General features: G+C 48.8%; 5 protein-coding genes across 5 annotated transcripts; 3 read left to right on the forward strand and 2 right to left on the reverse strand.

Annotated features, from left to right (window-relative positions):
* Positions 1 to 795: 795 nt before the first annotated feature.
* IFH1 (Ifh1p) lies at positions 796 to 3,012 on the forward strand (the record flags this gene model as incomplete). The annotated part of the gene is made up of 1 exon (XM_018881407.1): positions 796 to 3,012. One exon carries the CDS (start codon positions 796 to 798, stop codon positions 3,010 to 3,012), a length of 2,217 nt encoding a protein of 738 aa, XP_018734000.1.
* Positions 3,013 to 3,334: 322 nt separating this feature from the next.
* Positions 3,335 to 4,252, reverse strand: AWJ20_4341 (uncharacterized protein; the record flags this gene model as incomplete). The annotated part of the gene is made up of 1 exon (XM_018881408.1): positions 3,335 to 4,252. The coding sequence occupies one exon, from the start codon at positions 4,250 to 4,252 to the stop codon at positions 3,335 to 3,337; it is 918 nt and encodes a 305-aa protein (XP_018734001.1).
* Positions 4,253 to 4,662: 410 nt separating this feature from the next.
* Positions 4,663 to 9,873, reverse strand: GCN2 (serine/threonine-protein kinase GCN2; the record flags this gene model as incomplete). The annotated part of the gene is made up of 1 exon (XM_018881409.1): positions 4,663 to 9,873. The coding sequence occupies one exon, from the start codon at positions 9,871 to 9,873 to the stop codon at positions 4,663 to 4,665; it is 5,211 nt and encodes a 1,736-aa protein (XP_018734002.1).
* A 5,523-nt stretch (positions 9,874 to 15,396) lies between these two features.
* On the forward strand, positions 15,397 to 16,860 carry AWJ20_4343 (histidine acid phosphatase, putative; the record flags this gene model as incomplete). Its single annotated transcript, XM_018881410.1, has 1 exon — positions 15,397 to 16,860. The coding sequence occupies one exon, from the start codon at positions 15,397 to 15,399 to the stop codon at positions 16,858 to 16,860; it is 1,464 nt and encodes a 487-aa protein (XP_018734003.1).
* Positions 16,861 to 17,213: 353 nt separating this feature from the next.
* On the forward strand, positions 17,214 to 18,767 carry ARX1 (Arx1p; the record flags this gene model as incomplete). Its single annotated transcript, XM_018881411.1, has 1 exon — positions 17,214 to 18,767. One exon carries the CDS (start codon positions 17,214 to 17,216, stop codon positions 18,765 to 18,767), a length of 1,554 nt encoding a protein of 517 aa, XP_018734004.1.
* Positions 18,768 to 19,823: the final 1,056 nt, after the last annotated feature.

The raw sequence follows: 19,823 nt of genomic DNA on the forward strand, positions 1-19,823 counted from the left end.
GTAGTGAGCACCTCTCCACCAACCACCATTGGCCACCGGGCCGACATAACGCATATACTTACATATACATTCCACTTACTCCGGAGCCTTCTATGCTTACCGGATTATGTATGTCGTGTGAAAGCTGCATATATCGCAGTGAGGCTCATCGTTAGCAGGATATATTTTTTTTACATATTTCGATTGAACGGTTGGCTGATGATCTCACCTAGTAGACACTTCAATTTGCTGATTTGCTCTTATTTTAACCGACTTTTTACATTGTGCTGAAGGATCCGAGTGGGTATATTTGGTATTATACCGTGCTCATAGTCCGTTTTTTTCAATTTTTCATTTTTATTTCACATCCAATAATTTACAAGATATATATCCCAGTTTGCAGTACAGAGCGTAAAGATGTCGGCTGTGGTTGCTTGAAAGTATTAATACTTTCATTTGGTTTGGTAGATTGTTTAGTTTTTGAAAGCGAACAGACAATTTTTCAAAGGTTATCGATAGAATAGAGAGCACAGCATAGGAAACGGATAAAAACAGGACTTGGTTAGACAGTGCCCCCAGTGAAATAGGAGGTTCAACTCAGAACACAAGAGGAGTATTACTGGTTGTAATTAACAGCAACAAGAGTAAATCAAGTGATAAAACAAGTGATAATTCACCGAGTTAGTGTTATCAACAGGGTTAATTGAAAAGTAGAAGCCAAGTGCAGCCTGTGAGACACTACTTAGAGTGGTTCAAGTTATCAAGCAAATTAAAAGCGAGATATTAAGATATCGACTAGACGAACAAACAAATACCATGGCTAGAGGAAAATCAGTGGGAAATTACTCTCCTGCTGTTGCAGGAAAGAGTCTGGCTCATTATAAGGCAGCGAAGAACGTGCGATATGAACGAGAGCCATATAATAGTATAGGAGACAACGACTCGGACTCATCACCTTTATCGTCATTAGATAGTGATGATGCTGGTAATAATGATGATGACGATGATAGTGAAGGTGGAGACGCTGATGAACCAGACGACGAGGATAATAATGATAACGACGAGGATGACGACGAGGATGTTGATATTGGTGATTCAGATATAACAGTGGATTCAGCGCCAGAACTCATTATCGAGAATTTAAAAGACATGTCTTCAGATGAAGAGTCTGAGGATGATGAAGAGGAAGACGATGATAATGAAGATTCTGATTCCGATTCAGATGCTGGTTTAGTTCCGTCGAAATTTCTCACTCCTCTCAAAAAGAAAAATCCTGCTAAAGCAGCTTCTGCTAATAGAAAGTCACGAGAATCAACCCCGCTTCCTGTACCAAAACGACTTGATCTGTCAGAGTTGCGTGCTAAACAGTTGGAAGAAGAAAAGCGAAAAGCAGAGCTTCAGAAACCAACGTTTATCGACAATGAGGATGATGAAGAGGACGAGGACGAAGAAGAAGACGATGATGATGATGAGGAGGATGACGAAGGATCTCCAGAACAAGTGACCCCATTGCAAAATAAACGACGGAGGCGAGCTTCGATAGTCGACCATTCATACGACGAGAAATTGACATTCCCCAGATCAGACTCATTACCACCACCTCTGACAGACGTTGAAGAGGCTATTATTAATGATGATGAAGACGAGGAGGAGGCTGATGACGACGAAGATGATTATGACGGAATTGCAGGTGGTGCTAGTGGTGTAGAAGACGATTCTAGCGGTGATGAGTTTGACCAAGATTCGTTGCTTGCATATCTCGAACAAGAAGAAAGCTCACCAGAAGTAGCTGACGAGTATGACGAAGAAGACGATGGCCACATTGAAGAACAAGAAGAAAGAGAGATTATGAACGACATGAAGAATGGGGATGATCTGTTTTCCAACCCTTCGTCGCCCTATGCCACAACACCAGTAGTTGAGTCTGAACCGGTCGTCAGTTTACCAGAAGACGAGGATGAAGATGATAACGACGAGGACGAGATTTCGTTTGACGATGACTTTTTCGAGCCTCGTGGTACCAGTTCGCATGTTTTAGTGTCTACATCCAACGGACGTAACACATCACCATCAGACGACGACGACTCATATTTATGGTCATACTTCTTCACGTCGGATGAAGAGTCGGGTGAGGATGGTAGCATGATCAGTAATATAATTCCTTCCAGCGGCAACACAAGCGGGACTATGTCTGCCAATGGCGGTGCTAATCGCACCGACCCTGGCTATTATTCTGAAGATGAGACCGACGACGACCTAACCATCCCGCCACCGAGTCTTAGAAAACCAGGCACCCGGGCCACCGAAATCCTGTCCTCGTCGGCAGTTGCATCGCGTCCTCCTGTATTAGGATCATGGGATCTCAACAGTGAAAGACCCTTTGGAATTATTGACGGTCTCACCACAAGAACATTGAGTCCACCACCTTCGCCATATTCCGTCGTCAAGACCACTAGCATCAGCAATGAAGAGCTCGAAAGTATACTCAATGGAGCCAATGGCGTGAGTATTGAGGATATTTTCATTGACACGGATCTTGTTGACAGTCTAGCCAATGGCACGAGTCCCAGCAACGGACGCAGTCGCAAGCGTGGCCGGTCGCAGAATGGGTTTCAAAGCGACAGCGAGCTCAGTGAGCTGGCTCTTGACGAGTTTATTTACACCGACGAGCTTGACGATGTAGGAGAAGACGATGCTGTTACCGACTCAACACCGCTGTGGGCCAACAGATTCAACAGCGATGTACCCATGTTCGCATTCCGTAACCGAGGACTTCAGCCTGTATACAGTCAACCGACAGCACGACGACTTTCAATGAGCACCCGAGGACGCGACGGACGACGAACGTCGCCCAAAGAAGCGGTCATCACTCCCGTGAAAGCGGTGAAAAAGCGGATGAAGAAGAAACTACGGCGTCGCAAGAGTATCCAGGACGATACTCAAGACACCTCCGGTATCGGTAACACCACCGACCTGATAGACGAGCTGGTCGAGTCCGGCGCCCTGTCGCCGCTATTCAGCGGCATCTCATAATTTGGTAGCAGACGTTATTTGGTATTTATTACATGCATTTATAATTTATAAAAAAACAATTTACAAACCGAGCCCTCATGCCTCCGGCGGCTGGGGCGCTGCCCCAGACCCCGTTGTGCTCCGCTTCGCGGAGCTCCTGGGACTGTCGACCCCCTAAACAGTTTAAAAACCGGGCCCTGGAGCTCCTGGGACCGTAGACACCCGACTCGAGCGAAGCGAGAGGAGCCACCGGGTCTGGGGCAACGCCCCAGCCGCCGGAGGCACGACAGGCCCCACAGTGGAGTGACAGGTACTTTTATTGGGTTCGTTACATCATCAAAAATTACACGAGAGGAGTAAGTCTGCTGGACAATTGGAGCTGGGTCTTGACAGTGTTGGCAAGGTAGACCACCATGAGAACGTCCTGGAGATGCGAGTTGAACAGTTTCTCGAGGGTCTCGGCAGACAGCGATGGCACCAACGAGAGGCTCTTAAGCAGATACTTGCCGATGGCCACGTTGGCAGGAGTATTGCCGGTAATGATGCCGTTGACGTATGCGCTGACTCTTTGCAACATGTCAATGACCTCGACAATCGAGTCCTCGAGAGCCTTCATATCGCTGACAAGTGGGGCGCTTCTGTTCTCGTCGTCCTTGGCTTGGGATAAAACGCTAAGAGCGCTCTTCTCAACTTCCGAGTATCGCACCTCATTTGGCACTGGCACAAAAATACAGTTGCCAGACGAAGTCTTGTCTTCTCCAATTACACCCACGGGCGAGGAAATATATGTTCTGATGTCGATGTCGCTCGAGGCTGATCCGGTCTCAACTGTGAGATGGACTGCGGGATATGGATAAGTGCCGCTGGATTGTTGCGAGTAAAAGTCTTGTACAAGTCCTGATAAGTTATTTAATTCGTTGGAAGTAGCGTACCAACCGAGAATGACGTCCTTGGGGTTGGCTTTGCGATGTAGCTGGTACATGGTTCGGTTGTGGTCCATAGCGACAATAACTTGATCCTCAGTCTCGTCGTGAGGAACTCCGTAAGCGCTCTTGATTTCGACCTCGAGTCCATCCTCGGAACGGACTCCTAAAAGAGTACCAATGACTCGTTGTTGGCCAGCGTTTCTACGCAATGAATGGTCGAGGATCTGGAACAGAGCCTGGGCATGAACAACCACATTCGAGGGCGAGGAAATGGTGGGAGCACCGGGAACGGCAGAAGTTCCTTGTCTAGCAAGGTGCAAAATCGAATCAGACATCTTCTGTGGATCTATCTCTTCAGTTTTCGGCTTCTAAACTGGACCAGTGTCTGATGTGGACCTGTGAAATTTACGTGATGCGTCTCTTTGACCACTGCGACTTTGAAATTTTCACTGCATTAACCCCAACCCACTTATAAATATAGCGCCGTGTAATCCTGATCCAGGGGGAATGGATTCCTGAAGAGGTTCTACGGTTCGTGAAATAGCAAAATTCGGTGGGGAAAAAGTCGGATTTTAAGGGGTGGTGGTGGGGGTGGTGTTGGCCTCCGGCAGCTGGGGCTCCGCCCCAGACCCCGTGGCTCCTCTCGCTTCGCTCGAGTCGGGCGTCGGGATTTCCAGTTGCTACTAAAATAATGCATGCAATTAATTAAATAATGACTATATATGATGATGATGATGATGGGCTGTTAGCGTAAATTATATACACGAACTGTATCGCTCTTTGTTGAGTAGAGTATTACTCGTTCTGTTCCTCGGCTCTTCTCTTTTGCAAGGACTCCTTGGCAGTTGAGCAGGTACGCTTTTTGCGACGGACTGATTCCTACGACTTTGCGGCGCCATTCGTCTGGCTGGTCTGGGGACGTGGCACAAATTGCTTCTAGAACTTCTTCTTTAACGTCTAGTGAGTAGACTGGTGCTGATGCGAGGTTTTTCAGGTACCTGTTAAGTCCCGTTCGACAGTTCTCTTCAAGAAGCCATCTGTTTTTCTTACCACCTTTGAGCTTGCCTGATTCATTAAGGACTGTGATCTTGCTCGTGGATGTCGAAATCGGCGAGTACTCGGCTGATGAATGTCCTCCAATAAGAGGTGACGACGGTGGCATATTCGAATCCATTGCGAGACTCTGGCCTGTACCTGACGATTCAATATCATCCGACATGGAACTGCCTCCACCACTCAAACTGCTGTTCATTCCGGCTCCCAAACTGATACCATTGGCTCCAATACTACTCACAATATTCGGTGCTGGCAGTAAGAACGATCCGGTACTGTGTTTACCGCCAGTATTGTTACCACTGTCGTTATATCGATCAGCCATTTCCATCATCAGATGTGGGATAAGATCCTCGATAGCAACATCCACATCTTGCTTCAAGTGGATATTCTTGACTCTCAACGGTTTATAATTGCTTGATGCAGTGTAACTGTTTATCTGCTTTACAACAACAACCCAATTGATATTATCTTTCTTTGCAAGACTTACCAATGCCTCTGAGGAATAACATTCTCGAACCAGGTCTGCAGAGATTCCATGTGCCCATAAATCTCTTAAGATATCTACACAAAGTCCCTTGATATTGGCTGTGTTGAACGACGAGACAAGCACATCACAACGAGGCTTTAACCAGCCTGTAAGCAGTTCGTCGCTGCTACTGTTATTCGAACGGTCTTTGAAATACCCCTTCTTGGCAATCTTTTTGGTCATAGAGTCGCGGTATGCGGCCATGGTATCAACCAGCTTATCCAGAGCAAGGTTGAATCCCACTGCGTGTGCAGCTGCTCCATAGTCTAGCGATGGGTTTCGATATTGGTTGATTAGCCGGTCATATCGACCACCTGCTGCGAGAATACTACGAGTCTGCTTCTCTTCAATAACCACCTGGAACATTACTCCATTCTGATAGAATGATTCATTGTGATTACTCAAGGGAGCAAAGTACACCCGCTTTGTTACACCTAGTCTCTGCAAGAAATTGACTATCATTCTAAGGTTCAACAAAGCGTCCTTAAAACCCTTGCTGATATCAGCGCCGTTAAGCAGAGTCATGAGCTTTCTCTCAGCTTTATCAATTTCATCTCGGAATCCAAATAATTCTAAAGTGTTCAAAGCTGTTACTGATAGTGTCGACTTGGATAGCAGTTCATTTCTGACTTGTGGTCTTGCAGGACCCTGTCCAATCTGTCCCAAAAGCTTTAAAGCGGATGCTTTCTGAGGAGATGTAAAACCACAGAATTCCAAAATCGAGTTCAATACGTCCCAGTGGTTGATATATATACAAACAGAATTCGGCTTGAAACATGGGAACAAATCTGTTATCTCGTCCAATACCTTGATAGTCTCTGCCTCGCCATAGATAGAGTCGACAACATCAGTTGTAACAAAATCAAAATCCACCTCACCACATACAATGGGGTGTGTACCTCTGTTACGTTCGTCTGATCTATACACGTTTCCAATAGTGTAAGATTTTTGAAACGAAGGAATGGCTTCGGCTAATCGACGTGCAAAAGGTAGCGTCAAATCATAAGGCAATTGCAATATATTACCTGTTGGATCCATGACTTCCATGACGTTTCCTGAACTGTAAAGAATAGATTTAGGAAAGATGGCAGACCGGTCATTATTCTCGACTGCGCCATGGCGTTCGAAAACGGTCTTGATAGTATTAATAACTGCGGTACGGAGAAGTTTGTTATCAGCTTCAACGATTCTCGACCTCGATTTCTCCTGTCCATTTCCATTGCCAACACTACTCATCATAAAAGACGTCGATCTATCATAGAGAACTCTCTGAGCCGATGGGAGAGGCCTTGAGAAGAGCGCGTTACATACCTGATAGAGCCATGGCGAATTGGGACTTGGATCAACCAGACTTCGCAATGCCTCCTTGACAGTCTCATCTTTCTGAGGAATGGGGATATACCCAGACTGCAATAACTCTGTTGCACTTGGTCTTTGAGCTGGTGAGTGGTTTAGAAGTGCCTTTACAATTCTATTTTCCAACTCATACCTATTCACATTGTTGAAAGCGTGAGGAACAATGACTTCCTCTTTCCGTAATTCTTTCAATATAGTAACCCGTTCCATTGCAGTATGCATTGGGTACACCATTTCGAAAAAGATGATTCCAAGTGAATACATATCAACCTTTTCATTATATGAAGTCGAAATTGGACCCTGACCCTTTGCACCGTTCGATTTGCCTAGCACCTCGACTGCAACGTATAGAGTAGTACCCACGTCAGTAGTGAGGTCATCCCCTTGATCAGCTGATGCTATTGTAGTACCACTACTTCCTGTTTGACCAATGCTCTTAGCTAGACCAAAGTCACCGACTTTTACGTTACCCGCTTGGTCAATGAAAATATTCATTGGCTTTAAATCACGATGAATAACTCCTTCGTTGTGAATATGACATAAAGCCTCGACGATCTGTCGGAGAAGCCTCCAGTACTCATCTGGTCGAGTGTAAAGATTATCCTTGATCAAATCAGCAAGTGTGTGCTTTTCACAATACTCCATTTGGATGTATAGAGTGCTTCTTGGTTGCGGTCGTACAAAGTTGACTTTGCGAAGAGTACTTCTTCTAGGTCTTGATTCAAGAGGTTCTTGCTCTGAACTGGAAATAGCTGAAGACTCTGTTACACTTCCAGTCACGGCATCATCTTCATCATCGTCGGAATCAGATCCAAATTGGATTTCTGGTCCTTCAACCATTGAATTAGACATGAAATCTAGAGATGCATTGACCGATAGCTCGTTGAAATTAAGATTGCTCAATGATGAGCTAAGTGATGTTATGGGTCTTTCATCATCAGATGACTCTTCAGAGCTGTCTTCAAACACAACGGCATTGTCATCGTCTGACTCCTCGCTCTCCTGTTGGCCAAGTGAGAAATCATCTTCAAGCCACGCCGTAAAATACCGAACCACATATTGGTGGTTTAGACGAGATAGTAGCCATACTTCTTGTAGAATATGAGTTAACTTATCAGCAGTAGCCTGGATCTTTTTTATCGCATATGCTCTTCCGTCTACTTTGTTACGCGCTTTGACAACCTCACCATATCCACCTCTTCCTAAAACTACACCTTCGTCAAAATCATTGGCATACCGAGAATAAGCAGGACCCGAGTTTCTAGAAGTAGCTGTGCTAAGTGGGGAGTTAACAGCGCGAAGATTGACGATATTATCACGTTCCATGTTGAAACTACGTCTTGGACCGCGGTTGGAAGACCTGCGACCAAGTAAATGGTATGTGGGTCTTGATCCCGAATTTGTGCGTTCAATAGTGGCGGATGATGAAAGAGTGTCAGAAGGAGTGGTGCTTGTGCTCTTGACCACGGAGTTGGCTGCTGCGAACGTGGCGGGATCGGATCGAAGAAACTGCGAAAGCAGCAAATCAAACGCACTTGGTCTCTTCTTAGGTGATTCTTTAAATATGCGAGCCAAGAAATCAGTAAGTAGATGAGAACTATCATCATATGAATTGATATAGTCAAATGGATTATCAAACTCGTTGATGATAGACTTTCCTGTGATAAGCTGGACAAACACCACGCCAAACGACCAAATATCGGACTTTTTGGTTGGCTTGATACCGCCATTCTCATCAGAATACTCAGGAGGACACCATTTCTTTGAAACAGAAGACATGTTGTTAGGAAGCAAGTTGTTCTTTGAAGAGAACAGATGAGCTTTGTTGAGCTCATTTAATCTAAACGAATAGGATACGGAATCTAACTTGATGATTGTCTCACCTAGGTCTTTGTTACGAAATAGTGCAATATTTTCCAATGTAAGGTCTTTGTGAACAATGCCTACTTTATGAAGAGCCTCGAGAGCTTCTAAAATTTGAATCGACCAGGTTCTGGCAACTTTTGGACTGACTGCTTCTACTGCATCTAATAACCCGTTCAGGTTACCCATGGGGGAATACTGAGTCAATAGGTATATTTTCCAGCCGCCAGAAGAGTTTCGACTAATTTTTGCCTCATATAAAGGAACGACATTTTCATGCCTGAACTCCTTGAGTGAGTCCAACTCCGATTCGAGAAGGTGGATTTGTCGTCTACCGTCAATACTGTCCCAAAACGGTTCGTTCAGATCAATTTCCGACAGCATGAATAGAACGTCGTCGACAGCCTCGCTAGAGTCACCATTGTTAGCCGGTATAAATGGTTTCACAATATAGTTATTTCCAAAGAAGTTTGATGTAGTAGGGATCTTGCCCACAACCTGTTTAAACCGTAATACAGAACCATTCTGGCGCTTGACGGTCACCACTCGGTCGAAAACCACCGAATCGTTTGATTCGATGTTCCCCAAACCTACCGAATTTCCACCAGAAATAGCAAACAGATTGGCGCTGCTTCCATTCCGACTATTACTGCTGGCGCTTACATTACCACCACCACTTCCAGTAACAGCGCCTTTAAGATTCACACTACTTTCAGTAGGAGTGACAATTCCAAGTCCATCATTCAATGCCTCGGCTTCTTCCTCCTCTCTTGACAAGAAATCGTCCTTCATCTTCTGTTTCTGACGTCTATTCAACTCTTCTCGGACCATTTCGTCCAAAACACGTTGCTCCTCCCTGGATTCCGCCTCCTTCATACGTCTGCGATTCTCTTCATCCTGACGTTGTTTCTCCTCAGCCTCTTTTATCCTATTCAATCTCTCCTCTTCTAAACTAGGGGCTTCAGCTCCTAACCTCTCATACTCGTTCAACTGATCCTGCAAAACCGAGGTCACTTCGAAAATCATTTCCTGACCGACGAGCTCTTTAATCGTTTTCTCGGTCAATTGTCTGAGCACGTCCACCTGCCGAGGATGTAAATTGTTATGCGAATCGATCACTATCAACGGCTTTGTTTTGGGATATGTACTGGTCATCGTGACCTTAATTCCCAAGGTCATTGCCCCGGATCCACTGTCATTCTCATCAACGGATCCTGATTTCAGGCGGATTTTAAAACTCGGACTTGGCTTTTTCTATCAACAAGTTAGTTCTCCACTCACCAACACGTCCTAATTCTCCTGCGAAGCAGGAGCCACGGGGTCTGGGGCGAAGCCCCAGCCGCCGGAGGCAAAGAAACTTACATTCCAAGCAGCGCTCTGAACAGTACAATCTTCGAAATCATCCATGTAAATGGCCTTCAGGGCCTCTACTTCGTTGGTCTGCACCTCGCGAAGTTCATCTTCAGGTAGAGTCATGGCGAACTGCTACAATGCTTGTGTCGTGTCGTTGCAGTGGCGTCTTCGGATCTGTATCGCTCGTTAGTCAGTCATTCCTTCACCAGCTCCCGGAACAGCAATTGCACTCACCACTAAATCCGCTTAAGCCCACATCTCCGAGCGTGGCACCAGCACTTAGAACTTTAAATCTGAAAAAAATAAAAAAATAGATATCAACGAAAATACAAAATCGACACCTGATCGAAAATATTTGGTCACTCTCGCCCGTGCCCACAGATAAAGAGTCCCAAGTGCAATGTATATATCTAGCGATAAGCGTCTTGCATCCGCCAAACTTTGTGTCTCACCGTCTATCATCATCACCTGCACGGCTGAACATACCCACCGTATCTCTCACCCGCAATCCCAGTCTCTCCGGTCACACGACTAACTACACTTCCTCTAAACCGTTCTCTGGGGGAGGGGGTCATGCCTCCGGCGGCTGGGGCTCCGCCCCAGACCCTGGTAGCTCCTCTCGCTGCGCTCGAGTCGGGCGTTGGGGTCCCAGTTTGTCTACCAAGCAACTCTCACAGCTCTCAACCACTCGACCCGTTGAACAGGATTAACAGCCTTTCGCTACGGCCTGATCTGGCAGCTCCACCTCCCACAGCCGCCAGACTGCCAGACCACCCCACCAGCAGCACACCTATCCCACTCACTTCTCAACCAGAACACAAACCGAGCCACCAGCATGGCCTCTAATAACCATTGACACCATATCTACACACCCACCACCTCACATACTCTCTCAACTCCCGACATTATCCCCCTGAGCCACCAGCTCCGCCTCCGCTCATCACAGCCACAGCCGCGACGGCGGCAAACCAGAAAACTCAGGGGTGCAGGATGGTCCATTCTGTCGATTTCAGGGGAGAGCCGCAGCGACTCGATCGACGCCTGACCTGCACCACCGAGCTCCCAGAACCCCCCATCCAAACCGCAAAATTCTCGATTCCGATCCTCGAGCGCACCCAGGGCGTGCCTCCGGCGGCTGGGGCTCCGCCCCAGACCCTGGTTGTGCTCCGCTTCGCGGAGCGGCGGGGACCGTGACGCCCGACTCGAGCGAAGCGAGAGGAGCAGCGGGGTCTGGGGCGGAGCCCCAGCCGCCGGAGGCTCGCCCCGGCCCCCCTGACGCAGGCCGGTGACAGGCGGACGGTGTCTGGGGTTCGTACAGGGCAGATCGCAGGTAAAACCTGGTCGCAGTTCCTGAAACCGCCGCGACGGAATCTGGCACAGGTGCAGTTGAGACGGTCCGGACCGGGTGGGATTGAAAATTGGTTGTCTGATAGCGGTTATTGTGGCAGGGTGGTTCAGATTCAGGGTTCAAGGACAGGCGTGTGATTGTATGTGCGGCCCTCGTTCCTTCTCGTTTGGGAGATGCCGCCCCCTGAAAATTCGCCATTCGGCTTACCCCTGGAAGGTGGTGCAGCAGCCCTTGCCCAGCCTGGCCGGGCTGGGGGTCATGACTGCACCACCTGATACAGGCTCAACTGGGTCTTTTTTCACCTTTTTTCGGTTTATTAGGTGTTTTCTGGTTGAAAGAACTGAGTTGGTGAAAGAGTCATGGTTTAATGGTGGGGAAAAGATGGTTTTAGAGGGTCCGGAGGGCCGGAAGTCAGAAATAATAGCTCCGGAGGTTACGCCATCAACCCGTCTGGGTATGCATATAACCTACCACCTGCCCGACAGGATTATGTGCTTACAAAGGGAAAATAACCCTCGCTGCTGCAGTTAGCACCGACTGGGGGCTGACCGGCCTAGCCCTAACATCTAAATACCCCTGTGAAAAAAGGAACTACCATCCCTTCTTATTTAGTCTCTCCTTGACCCGACCGACCTGCCTGGCCAAGTGCTTTTATCGTTATCTTTATCCCACACCCCCTAGATTTTCGTGGGGTTTCTCCTTCTCAACTGTTTTTGGTTAATCCGATATTAAATCAAAATCTGGTTTGACCCCGAAAACAATTTAATTTGTCTGCTAACAGCTCATTCGAATCGACTCAAAATATAGGTCTGGCTGATTCTGGTGTCACTAGCGTCATAATCTCTACCCCCTCCCCCTGTGGTGTTTCGGTGTTTGATATCGACTATTTCTTTCCAGTTTACTATTTCCAAAACACTCGAAAAATCTTTTTCTATTACTGTCACGATAATAAACTCTCTGGTTTGGTTTTTGTGGACCCCGTGATTGCATTTTGTTTACCTAAATACACCCGCCGCCCCCTGTAACTTGCTGTGTGTAACAGTGCATTTTGTGTGCTCAGGGTCGGCTGTAAAACGCAAACTATCCGTCCATCGAATTTGTAAACTGACTATATCGAGTGGCTATTTTCCAGAGATCCTGTTTTTACCACCGGTTTTGGGATTTTTCTGTGGATTGTTGCTCTGTTTATACCTGGTATCGCCGTCCGGTTGTCGCTCACCACCATACATATCAACACATAACAAGGCATTCCAGGGGTAAACCTCGTCCTACACACAAACGCCTCTATTCCCACTGTTTCTGGTCCACAACACTGTTTCTATTGTATCCATCCGACATCAGCACTTGGATATTATCATCGCGTGATATCTTTGACGGCCTTCTCATTGCCGCTGCTGCTCTCTGACCATCTGCTACCGCTGCTGTTGTTGATACGATCGCAGTTGTCAAAATCCTGGTTTCGACAAGATTATATCATTTCTGCACTTTATCACTTAACGGTGCAGTTAGAGCTCATTTCTATTCTGGCAGTACCAAACCTTCAGGTTCTGACCACCCTTATTTATTTCATATTATTCACAGCTACCAGGGGTCGTAGAATTCCTGGAGTCCACACGATCCACACGCCATCCAGATCCTGGACGATTCTCAGCGCTTGATCCTACCAGTGCTAGAGCCACAACCGCATACCCCGTGCCATGTCCGAAGTGAACGCAGCCGCGATGGTGCTACTGAGCCTCCGTCAAGAAAACGAAGACACCAAACCCCCCAAAACACGGTCGCCCCGCAAACGGCGCCGGACCCCGTCCTACGGCTCGTCGTCCTCATCCTCGTCCTCCCAGGACTACGAAACAGAATTCTACCCACAAAAACGGTCACTGGCCACATTCAAAGTCGGCAGTCCGCCGTCTCCACCCTCACAGTCGGAACAAGATCGGGAAGGTGAGTTCGCGGTGGCCTGTGTGCCTCCGGCGGCTGGGGCTCCGCCCCAGACCCCACTGCTCCTCTCGCTGCGCTTGAGTCGAGTGTCTCGGACCCCCCAAGAACGACTCGAGCGAAGCGAGAGGAGCAACCAGGGTCTGGGGCGGAGCCCCAGCCGCCGGAGGCAGACCCCTCTCCCCCTAGAAAGACACTAACAAAACCCAGATTTCCACCACTATTTTCCAGGTAGAGATGTGATTAAACTGAACTCGCGGGCAGCCAACCGGCCCGGGAGCACGCCGAGTATGGCGATTAAAAAGACGTTTGGCTGTGATAACTGTGGAAGGGCGTTTGCCAGGCGGGAGCATCTGTTCCGCCATATAGAGACAATGCACCATGGGCAGAAGGATTTCAAGTGCGAGCTGTGTGCACGAGTGTTTTCGCGGAAAGATAATATGATGCAACATGTCCGGAATAAACACGGAGCCAAGGTGAAGGGCGATACGTCGGACGAAGCCGACGCCGATGCCGTGGACGAGTAGGCATCCCTTGATTTTTATTATTATGATTGTTATTATTTTTTCGTTCTCACACACATCGCATCACTTCACACATATTCATCCGTCACTTTTGGTTCGAGTTTTTCTCTTTCTGCTGTTTTTTCTTTTGTTCGTTGTGGCTGTCTTGTTAGCAGCCTGTATTTAATATTTATCGTCCCATGACAAGACACCTGGACCGCCAGCTCCTGCATCTTATTTTGTCTCTGGACTGCTGTTCCGTTTCATCCTTTCTCATTAATTATATATACACACAAATATATAAAACAAATGCGTCCCCATAGCCCGACTCGAGCGTAGCGAGAGGAGCAGCGGGGTCTGGGGCGGAGCCCCAGCCGCCGGAGGCAAGACCCCCCAGCCCGGTTACTTCGCACCTTCGAGTTTGCTGAGTTCCGACACCAGCTGGTCTACTTTAAACCGGTGCATCAATTTAGTGTACTCTCCTTTACTCAGATCAGTTTCAGCACTCTGACTCCCGGTGCTAGCAGTTGGTTGATTGTGGTAGAGATGAATCACGGGCACATCAAAGGCATACAGATCATGCCACTTTTTGTTCACTGGCTCGTCGATATTGATCTCGGTCACCGCGAACTTGACGGGACTCACGAGCTCGGTCTGCCGTAGCACCTCCTTCGCATTATCGCACAACCCACACCCGGGCCGCGAAAACAGGGCCACAAACCTATTCCTTAACAGATAACTTGGTCGCATCGTTGACTGGTATCAACCCAGAACCCCTCGGGCAGATCACGAACTGCATCTGTGGTTACCCTGCGGCATTCTCAGGGGGTGGTGGTCTGCCTCCGGCGGCTGGGGCTCCGCCCCAGACCCTGGTTGCTCCTCTCGCTTCGCTCAAGTCGGGCACCTCAGTCCCGCTGACCGCTGGGGGTACAGCTGACCTGTGCTCGTTTCAGTTTTCAATTTTTTGGATTTATAAACGGGAGCTGATTGCCGGTTTTTGGTGCATGGTTCAGCATCAGATCGATTTTATTGGGTTTGCACTCACAAACCCAGGATTGAAAAGAGCCCTAATTTTCCAGCCCCACTGGCCCGTCGACGCCCGACTCGAGCGAAGCGAGAGGAGCAGCGGGGTCTGGGGCGGAGCCCCAGCCGCCGGAGGCACGACCCCACCACCCCCTGAAACTGCCCGAAAGGGGGTGGCCCGAGGCAGGCCGCGGGGAGATAGTGGGGAGTTTCCAAGTGGGGTTAGTGTGTAGCGTGCCGATCTTTCAGGGAGCGGTGCAGGGTGCGCTTATCTGCGATTGACGGAGGTATATAAGGGCCGCTTTGTGTCAGCAGGTTCATCGGATTCGCAGGTGTGGAGAACAGTCGTTGAGTTGGTTTTTTTTCGGTTTTTGAAATTCGTTTTTCTTGTGATTTTGTTGTAGTGCTAGTCACAGGGGAAAACTGGTTTGTCACAGGGGAAAACTGGTTTGCAGAGTGAGAACTTTTCATCTGCAATTGTTTGATAGTGAAAAATAGGTTTTTGCGGTTGGAGAAATGAGAACTGGTGCTGTTGTTGCTGCTGGTCTCACTGGTTTGGCGCTGTCGCCGGTTTTGGCGGCTGACGAGTCGGTCGTGGGTGTGTTTATTTTCGGTCGTCATGCCGACAGATTGACGAAAGTGTCAAAGGACTCACATGAAGGTACCAAGATCCTCACTCCTGAGGGGTCTTGGGAAGCGTTTGAATCGGGCCAGTTTTACCAGAATCGGTACATGTCTAATGACAGTGGGTTCCGTATTCAAGGTTTGAACCAGACTTATCAACCTAATCAGTTCAATGCTTTTGCTTCTGATAGTGATGTTCTGGAAAAGACTGCTCAGGGCTTCTTACAAGGTCTGTATCCTCCTTTGACTAGTATTGATGGTCAAGCTGATACTGTTCAAGGAAGTTCTCTTGCTAATGGCTCGTTTATTGAGACACCTCTTGGTGGGTACCAGTACGTTTATTTCACTGGTATGGACGGATCTACTCCAGATGGTATCTGGCTTCAGGGCGATGCTAACTGCCCTGTTTATACCAATGCTTCAAATGCGTATATGGACTCGCCAGAATTCCATCAACTCAACACGTCTACTTTCAACTTCTATCAGAGTTTGTTTCCTCTTGTCGAAGGCCAATTGACTAAAGCTCAATTGAACTACGGCAATGCCTATGGAGTGTTTGACTACTTCATGGTGAACTCCGTTCATAACGAGACATTTGCCAATCTGATTGCTAATAAGACCGACGAGTTCCACCAGGTCCGTACTTTACAAGATATCTACAGCAAGGCTCTCAATTACAATTCGTCGAACCTCGACACCACTATTGGCGGCCAGACCATGGCAGGATTTATTCTCCAGCAGCTCAATCTGACCGAGACCACTGGAGATGCTCCATACATGACCTATGCTGTTGGTGCCTATGACATTTTCTACCAGCTTTTTGGAGTCCTCGACCTCTACAACGTCAACCAGACCGTCGACACCACCTTCACCGGTATCATCAACTATGCAGCCAGTGCAGTCTTTGAACTTGTCGAGTCTGACAACGACAAAATGATTCGATTCGGGTTCCGCAACGGTACAGACGAGTCCGACACCGTCCTTTACTACCCGATTCTTGGCTCCAACTCTACCGAGATGCCCTACACCACCTTTGTCAGTGAACTGACCAAGAAATCCATCACCGACCTCAAAACCTGGTGCAACACCTGTTCTGCCTGGTCGCAAGACTTCTGCAAAGTCTACAGCCCCGACTACCTCAACGCCGCTGCCCACAACTTCAAATTCTCCACCTCCAACCTCTCTCTGGCCGGAGCTGGAGGCATTGGAGCCGGTGTCACACTCTTTGTCGTAGCCCTCGTTCTCGCTCTAGCGTATCTCTTCTTCCGCAAGAGCCGCTCCACCTCGTCCTCCATCCACTCTTCTCCCCACACCGAAGTCGGCAGTGTCTCGTCCGCCCCTAAACAGGAGGTGTAATTTATATTGAATCGTGTATTATGCCCACGCTGCCCACGCTGCCTCCGGCGGCTGGGGCTCCGCCCCAGACCCCGTAGCTCCTGCTTCGCAGGAGATTGCTCCGGGATTGCCCCACGCAACGACTCGAGCGCAGCGAGAGGAGCCACCGGGGTCTGGGGCGGAGCCCCAGCCGCCGGAGGCGCACCCCCTGAGCACCCCCCTGACGCGGCTGGCGGTCCCTGCAGAAAGAAAATTTCCAGCCGTGTACCGTTTTATGCAGTGTGCAGAGGTGAAAAAATAAAAATATTTCAGATCAGAGCTCGAGAGTCTTTTTAGTGTTTAGGACCGGTTCGTGATTTTGGAAATAATTTAGAATGGAATTGGAACTGACGTCTCGTCAGAGACAGCTCGTGGACGAGCGTAATGAGCTTGTGGACTCGACTTTGCAGAAGTACCGTTTGGCCGGCCAGATTGCCCAGACAGGCCTGGCATACGTGCTGGCGCTGCTGAAATCGCCTAAACATGCTGATAAGACGGTGGGTGAGATTTGTCGTTTGGGAGACTTGTTTCTTCATCGCGCCACTGCTAGTGCTTTCAAGAAAAATGTCGAGGAAAAGGGTATTGCGCTGCCGGTTCAGATTGAGAAGGGAACCTTCGCATCGGGAGTCGCTCCCGAGGAGAATGACAGCTTTCAAGCTGGTACTATTTATGACGAGGATTTGGTCAAAATCACTCTTGGTGTTCATATTGACGGTTATACAGCCCAGGTATCTCGTACTATTACAGTAGTACGACCTGACGAAAGAGAAGCTGCTGGTAAAGCTCAGGAACCTCTCGAGGGCCCTGAGGCCGATGCTCTGATTGCAGCTTATTTGGCTACTGAGGCTGTATTGGCTCTGTTGAGTCTGTCGTTGAATACAAATAACCATCCATTAATTGCTGAGACTGGTCCTGTTACAGGTACTAGAATCAGAAAGCTGGTAGAGACGGTTGCATCTGAGTTCCGAACACAGGTGGCTCCTGGCAGTAGAGTCAGAAGAGTTCGAAGGTTCTTGGCAGGCCAAAGTGATGCTGTTAGAGAATCGGATTTAAAGGGAGTTATTTGGGACGAAGAACTGGAAGAGGACAGATTATTAGACGAGGTTAAAGCTGCATACAACCGGGCCACTAAACCCGAGCAAAGTCAGGATCAGGCTGAAGATTGGGAAGAAGTGCGACCTGGAGATGATTTCGAGGTTGTTCCTGGTGAAGTTTGGCTGGTAGATATTCGCATGGCTGCTACTGGTGGAGAAAAAGGTGTTCTTAAATACAGAACCGTTCTTGATTCCACCACTGCTACTGCATACAAGCCATCTATTTATGCCCGAGACTATACAGTGTCGTATGGTTTGAAGCTGAAAGCATCCAAGAACCTGCTGAGCAAAGCCGATAACTTTACGTCTGTATATCCCTTCAAACTGTCATATCTAGCGGACGACGACAATGAGCTGAAATCGCACCGACTGGGACTCAACGAGGTCGTCCAGCACCATCTGTTTGTTCCCCAGCCAATTGAAGCCATTGACTTCATCCCCATCGATGCTTATCAACACGGGTCTGTATCTGCCAAGAAAGCTGCCTCTAGAAGCGGACAACCAGTTGTTGTTGCCAGAGAAATGACCACTGTCGTTCTCATCCCTGCCTCGCAATCGCAGTCCGGATTCGGCGAATCCATCCGACTCACCGGTGGTAACAAAGTGGCTCCTCCTTCCTGGTTACACAGTAAATACGAGGTGCACAACGACGAGGTGCTCGCACTCCTCAAAGTGCCTAAAGAGCCCAAGATCTCGACCGGCATCAGCTTCCAGGTCGTCCAGGCCTCGAAACTCACCGACGACATTCTCTCATTCGGCGAGACTGCTCCTGCTGGCGGCATGGAAATCGACTAAGCTCGTTTCTGGGGGTGCCCTCCTGTGCCTCCGGCGGCTGGGGCTCCGCCCCAGACCCCGTGGCTCGCTTCGCTCGGTTGCTAGGACCGTGGCGGGCGGGCGTATTTGTATTTTTGCTATTTAATTTGATTGACTGACATTGTTGTTTTCCACAATTATTAACTAACTGACTACTGAATAGAACGCAACGAACGATAGACGACAGACCGGTTATTTATTGTTCTTGGCCTTGATGTCGGCAATCTCCTTCTCCTTAGCAGCGCTACACCGTTAGCCATTCACTCAATTGACACTCCCACGTAACTACGACACTACTTACATCTCGGCCTTCAAAGCCTTGATCTTCTCAGCTTCGTGCTGACGGACATAATAGTCCTCATTAGCCTTCTCTCTCTTCTACAACCCCCCGTTAGTACTCTCTCCAGGACCCGTCACCCCTCCTCGAGCTTCGCTCGAGGAGCAACCAGGGTCTGGGGCGGAGCCCCAGCCGCCGGAGGCACACCCCCTTCCCCAAAAAACATACATTGAAAGCATCACCGCCCTGTTCGCCACGAGGAGCTCCGGTAGCACCCTCGGTGTAGTTGCGAGCAGCGACGAAAGCAGGGCTCGACAAAGCGGATCTGGCCAGTCGGAGACCGTTGGTACGCAGGACGATAGAAGACATAGTTAGACTGGTGTGTTTTTGGCGAAGTTGTAGGATCAATTGACTTTTGGTGAAGTTAGCAATCGCTCGGGTGATAATCTGATCTGACAAGATCGCTCGCTGTCTTTCTGTCTCTCCTTCTTAACCACCTACGATTGGCCCGGTGCTGTGGCGTGGGGCTGACGCCAGGGCCCGGGTTGCTTGCGTCGTTCTTTGCAGAACCCTGTCTCACCCCGGTCACCTGCCGGGGGTCTCTGCAGCAGGGACCCACTTCGCTAACTGGGGTACATCTGGTGCTGGGGGGTGGGGGTTGCGCCTCCGGCGGCTGGGGCTCCGCCCCAGACCCCGTGGCTCCTCGAGCAAAGCTCGAGGAGGGCGTGGGGGGGTATCCAGGAGCTGATGGGCTCGGAGGG

The sequence above is a fragment of the Sugiyamaella lignohabitans genome, chromosome C (assembly GCF_001640025.1).
Source record: "Sugiyamaella lignohabitans strain CBS 10342 chromosome C, complete sequence".
Classification (NCBI taxonomy): Eukaryota; Fungi; Ascomycota; class Dipodascomycetes; order Dipodascales; family Trichomonascaceae; genus Sugiyamaella; species Sugiyamaella lignohabitans.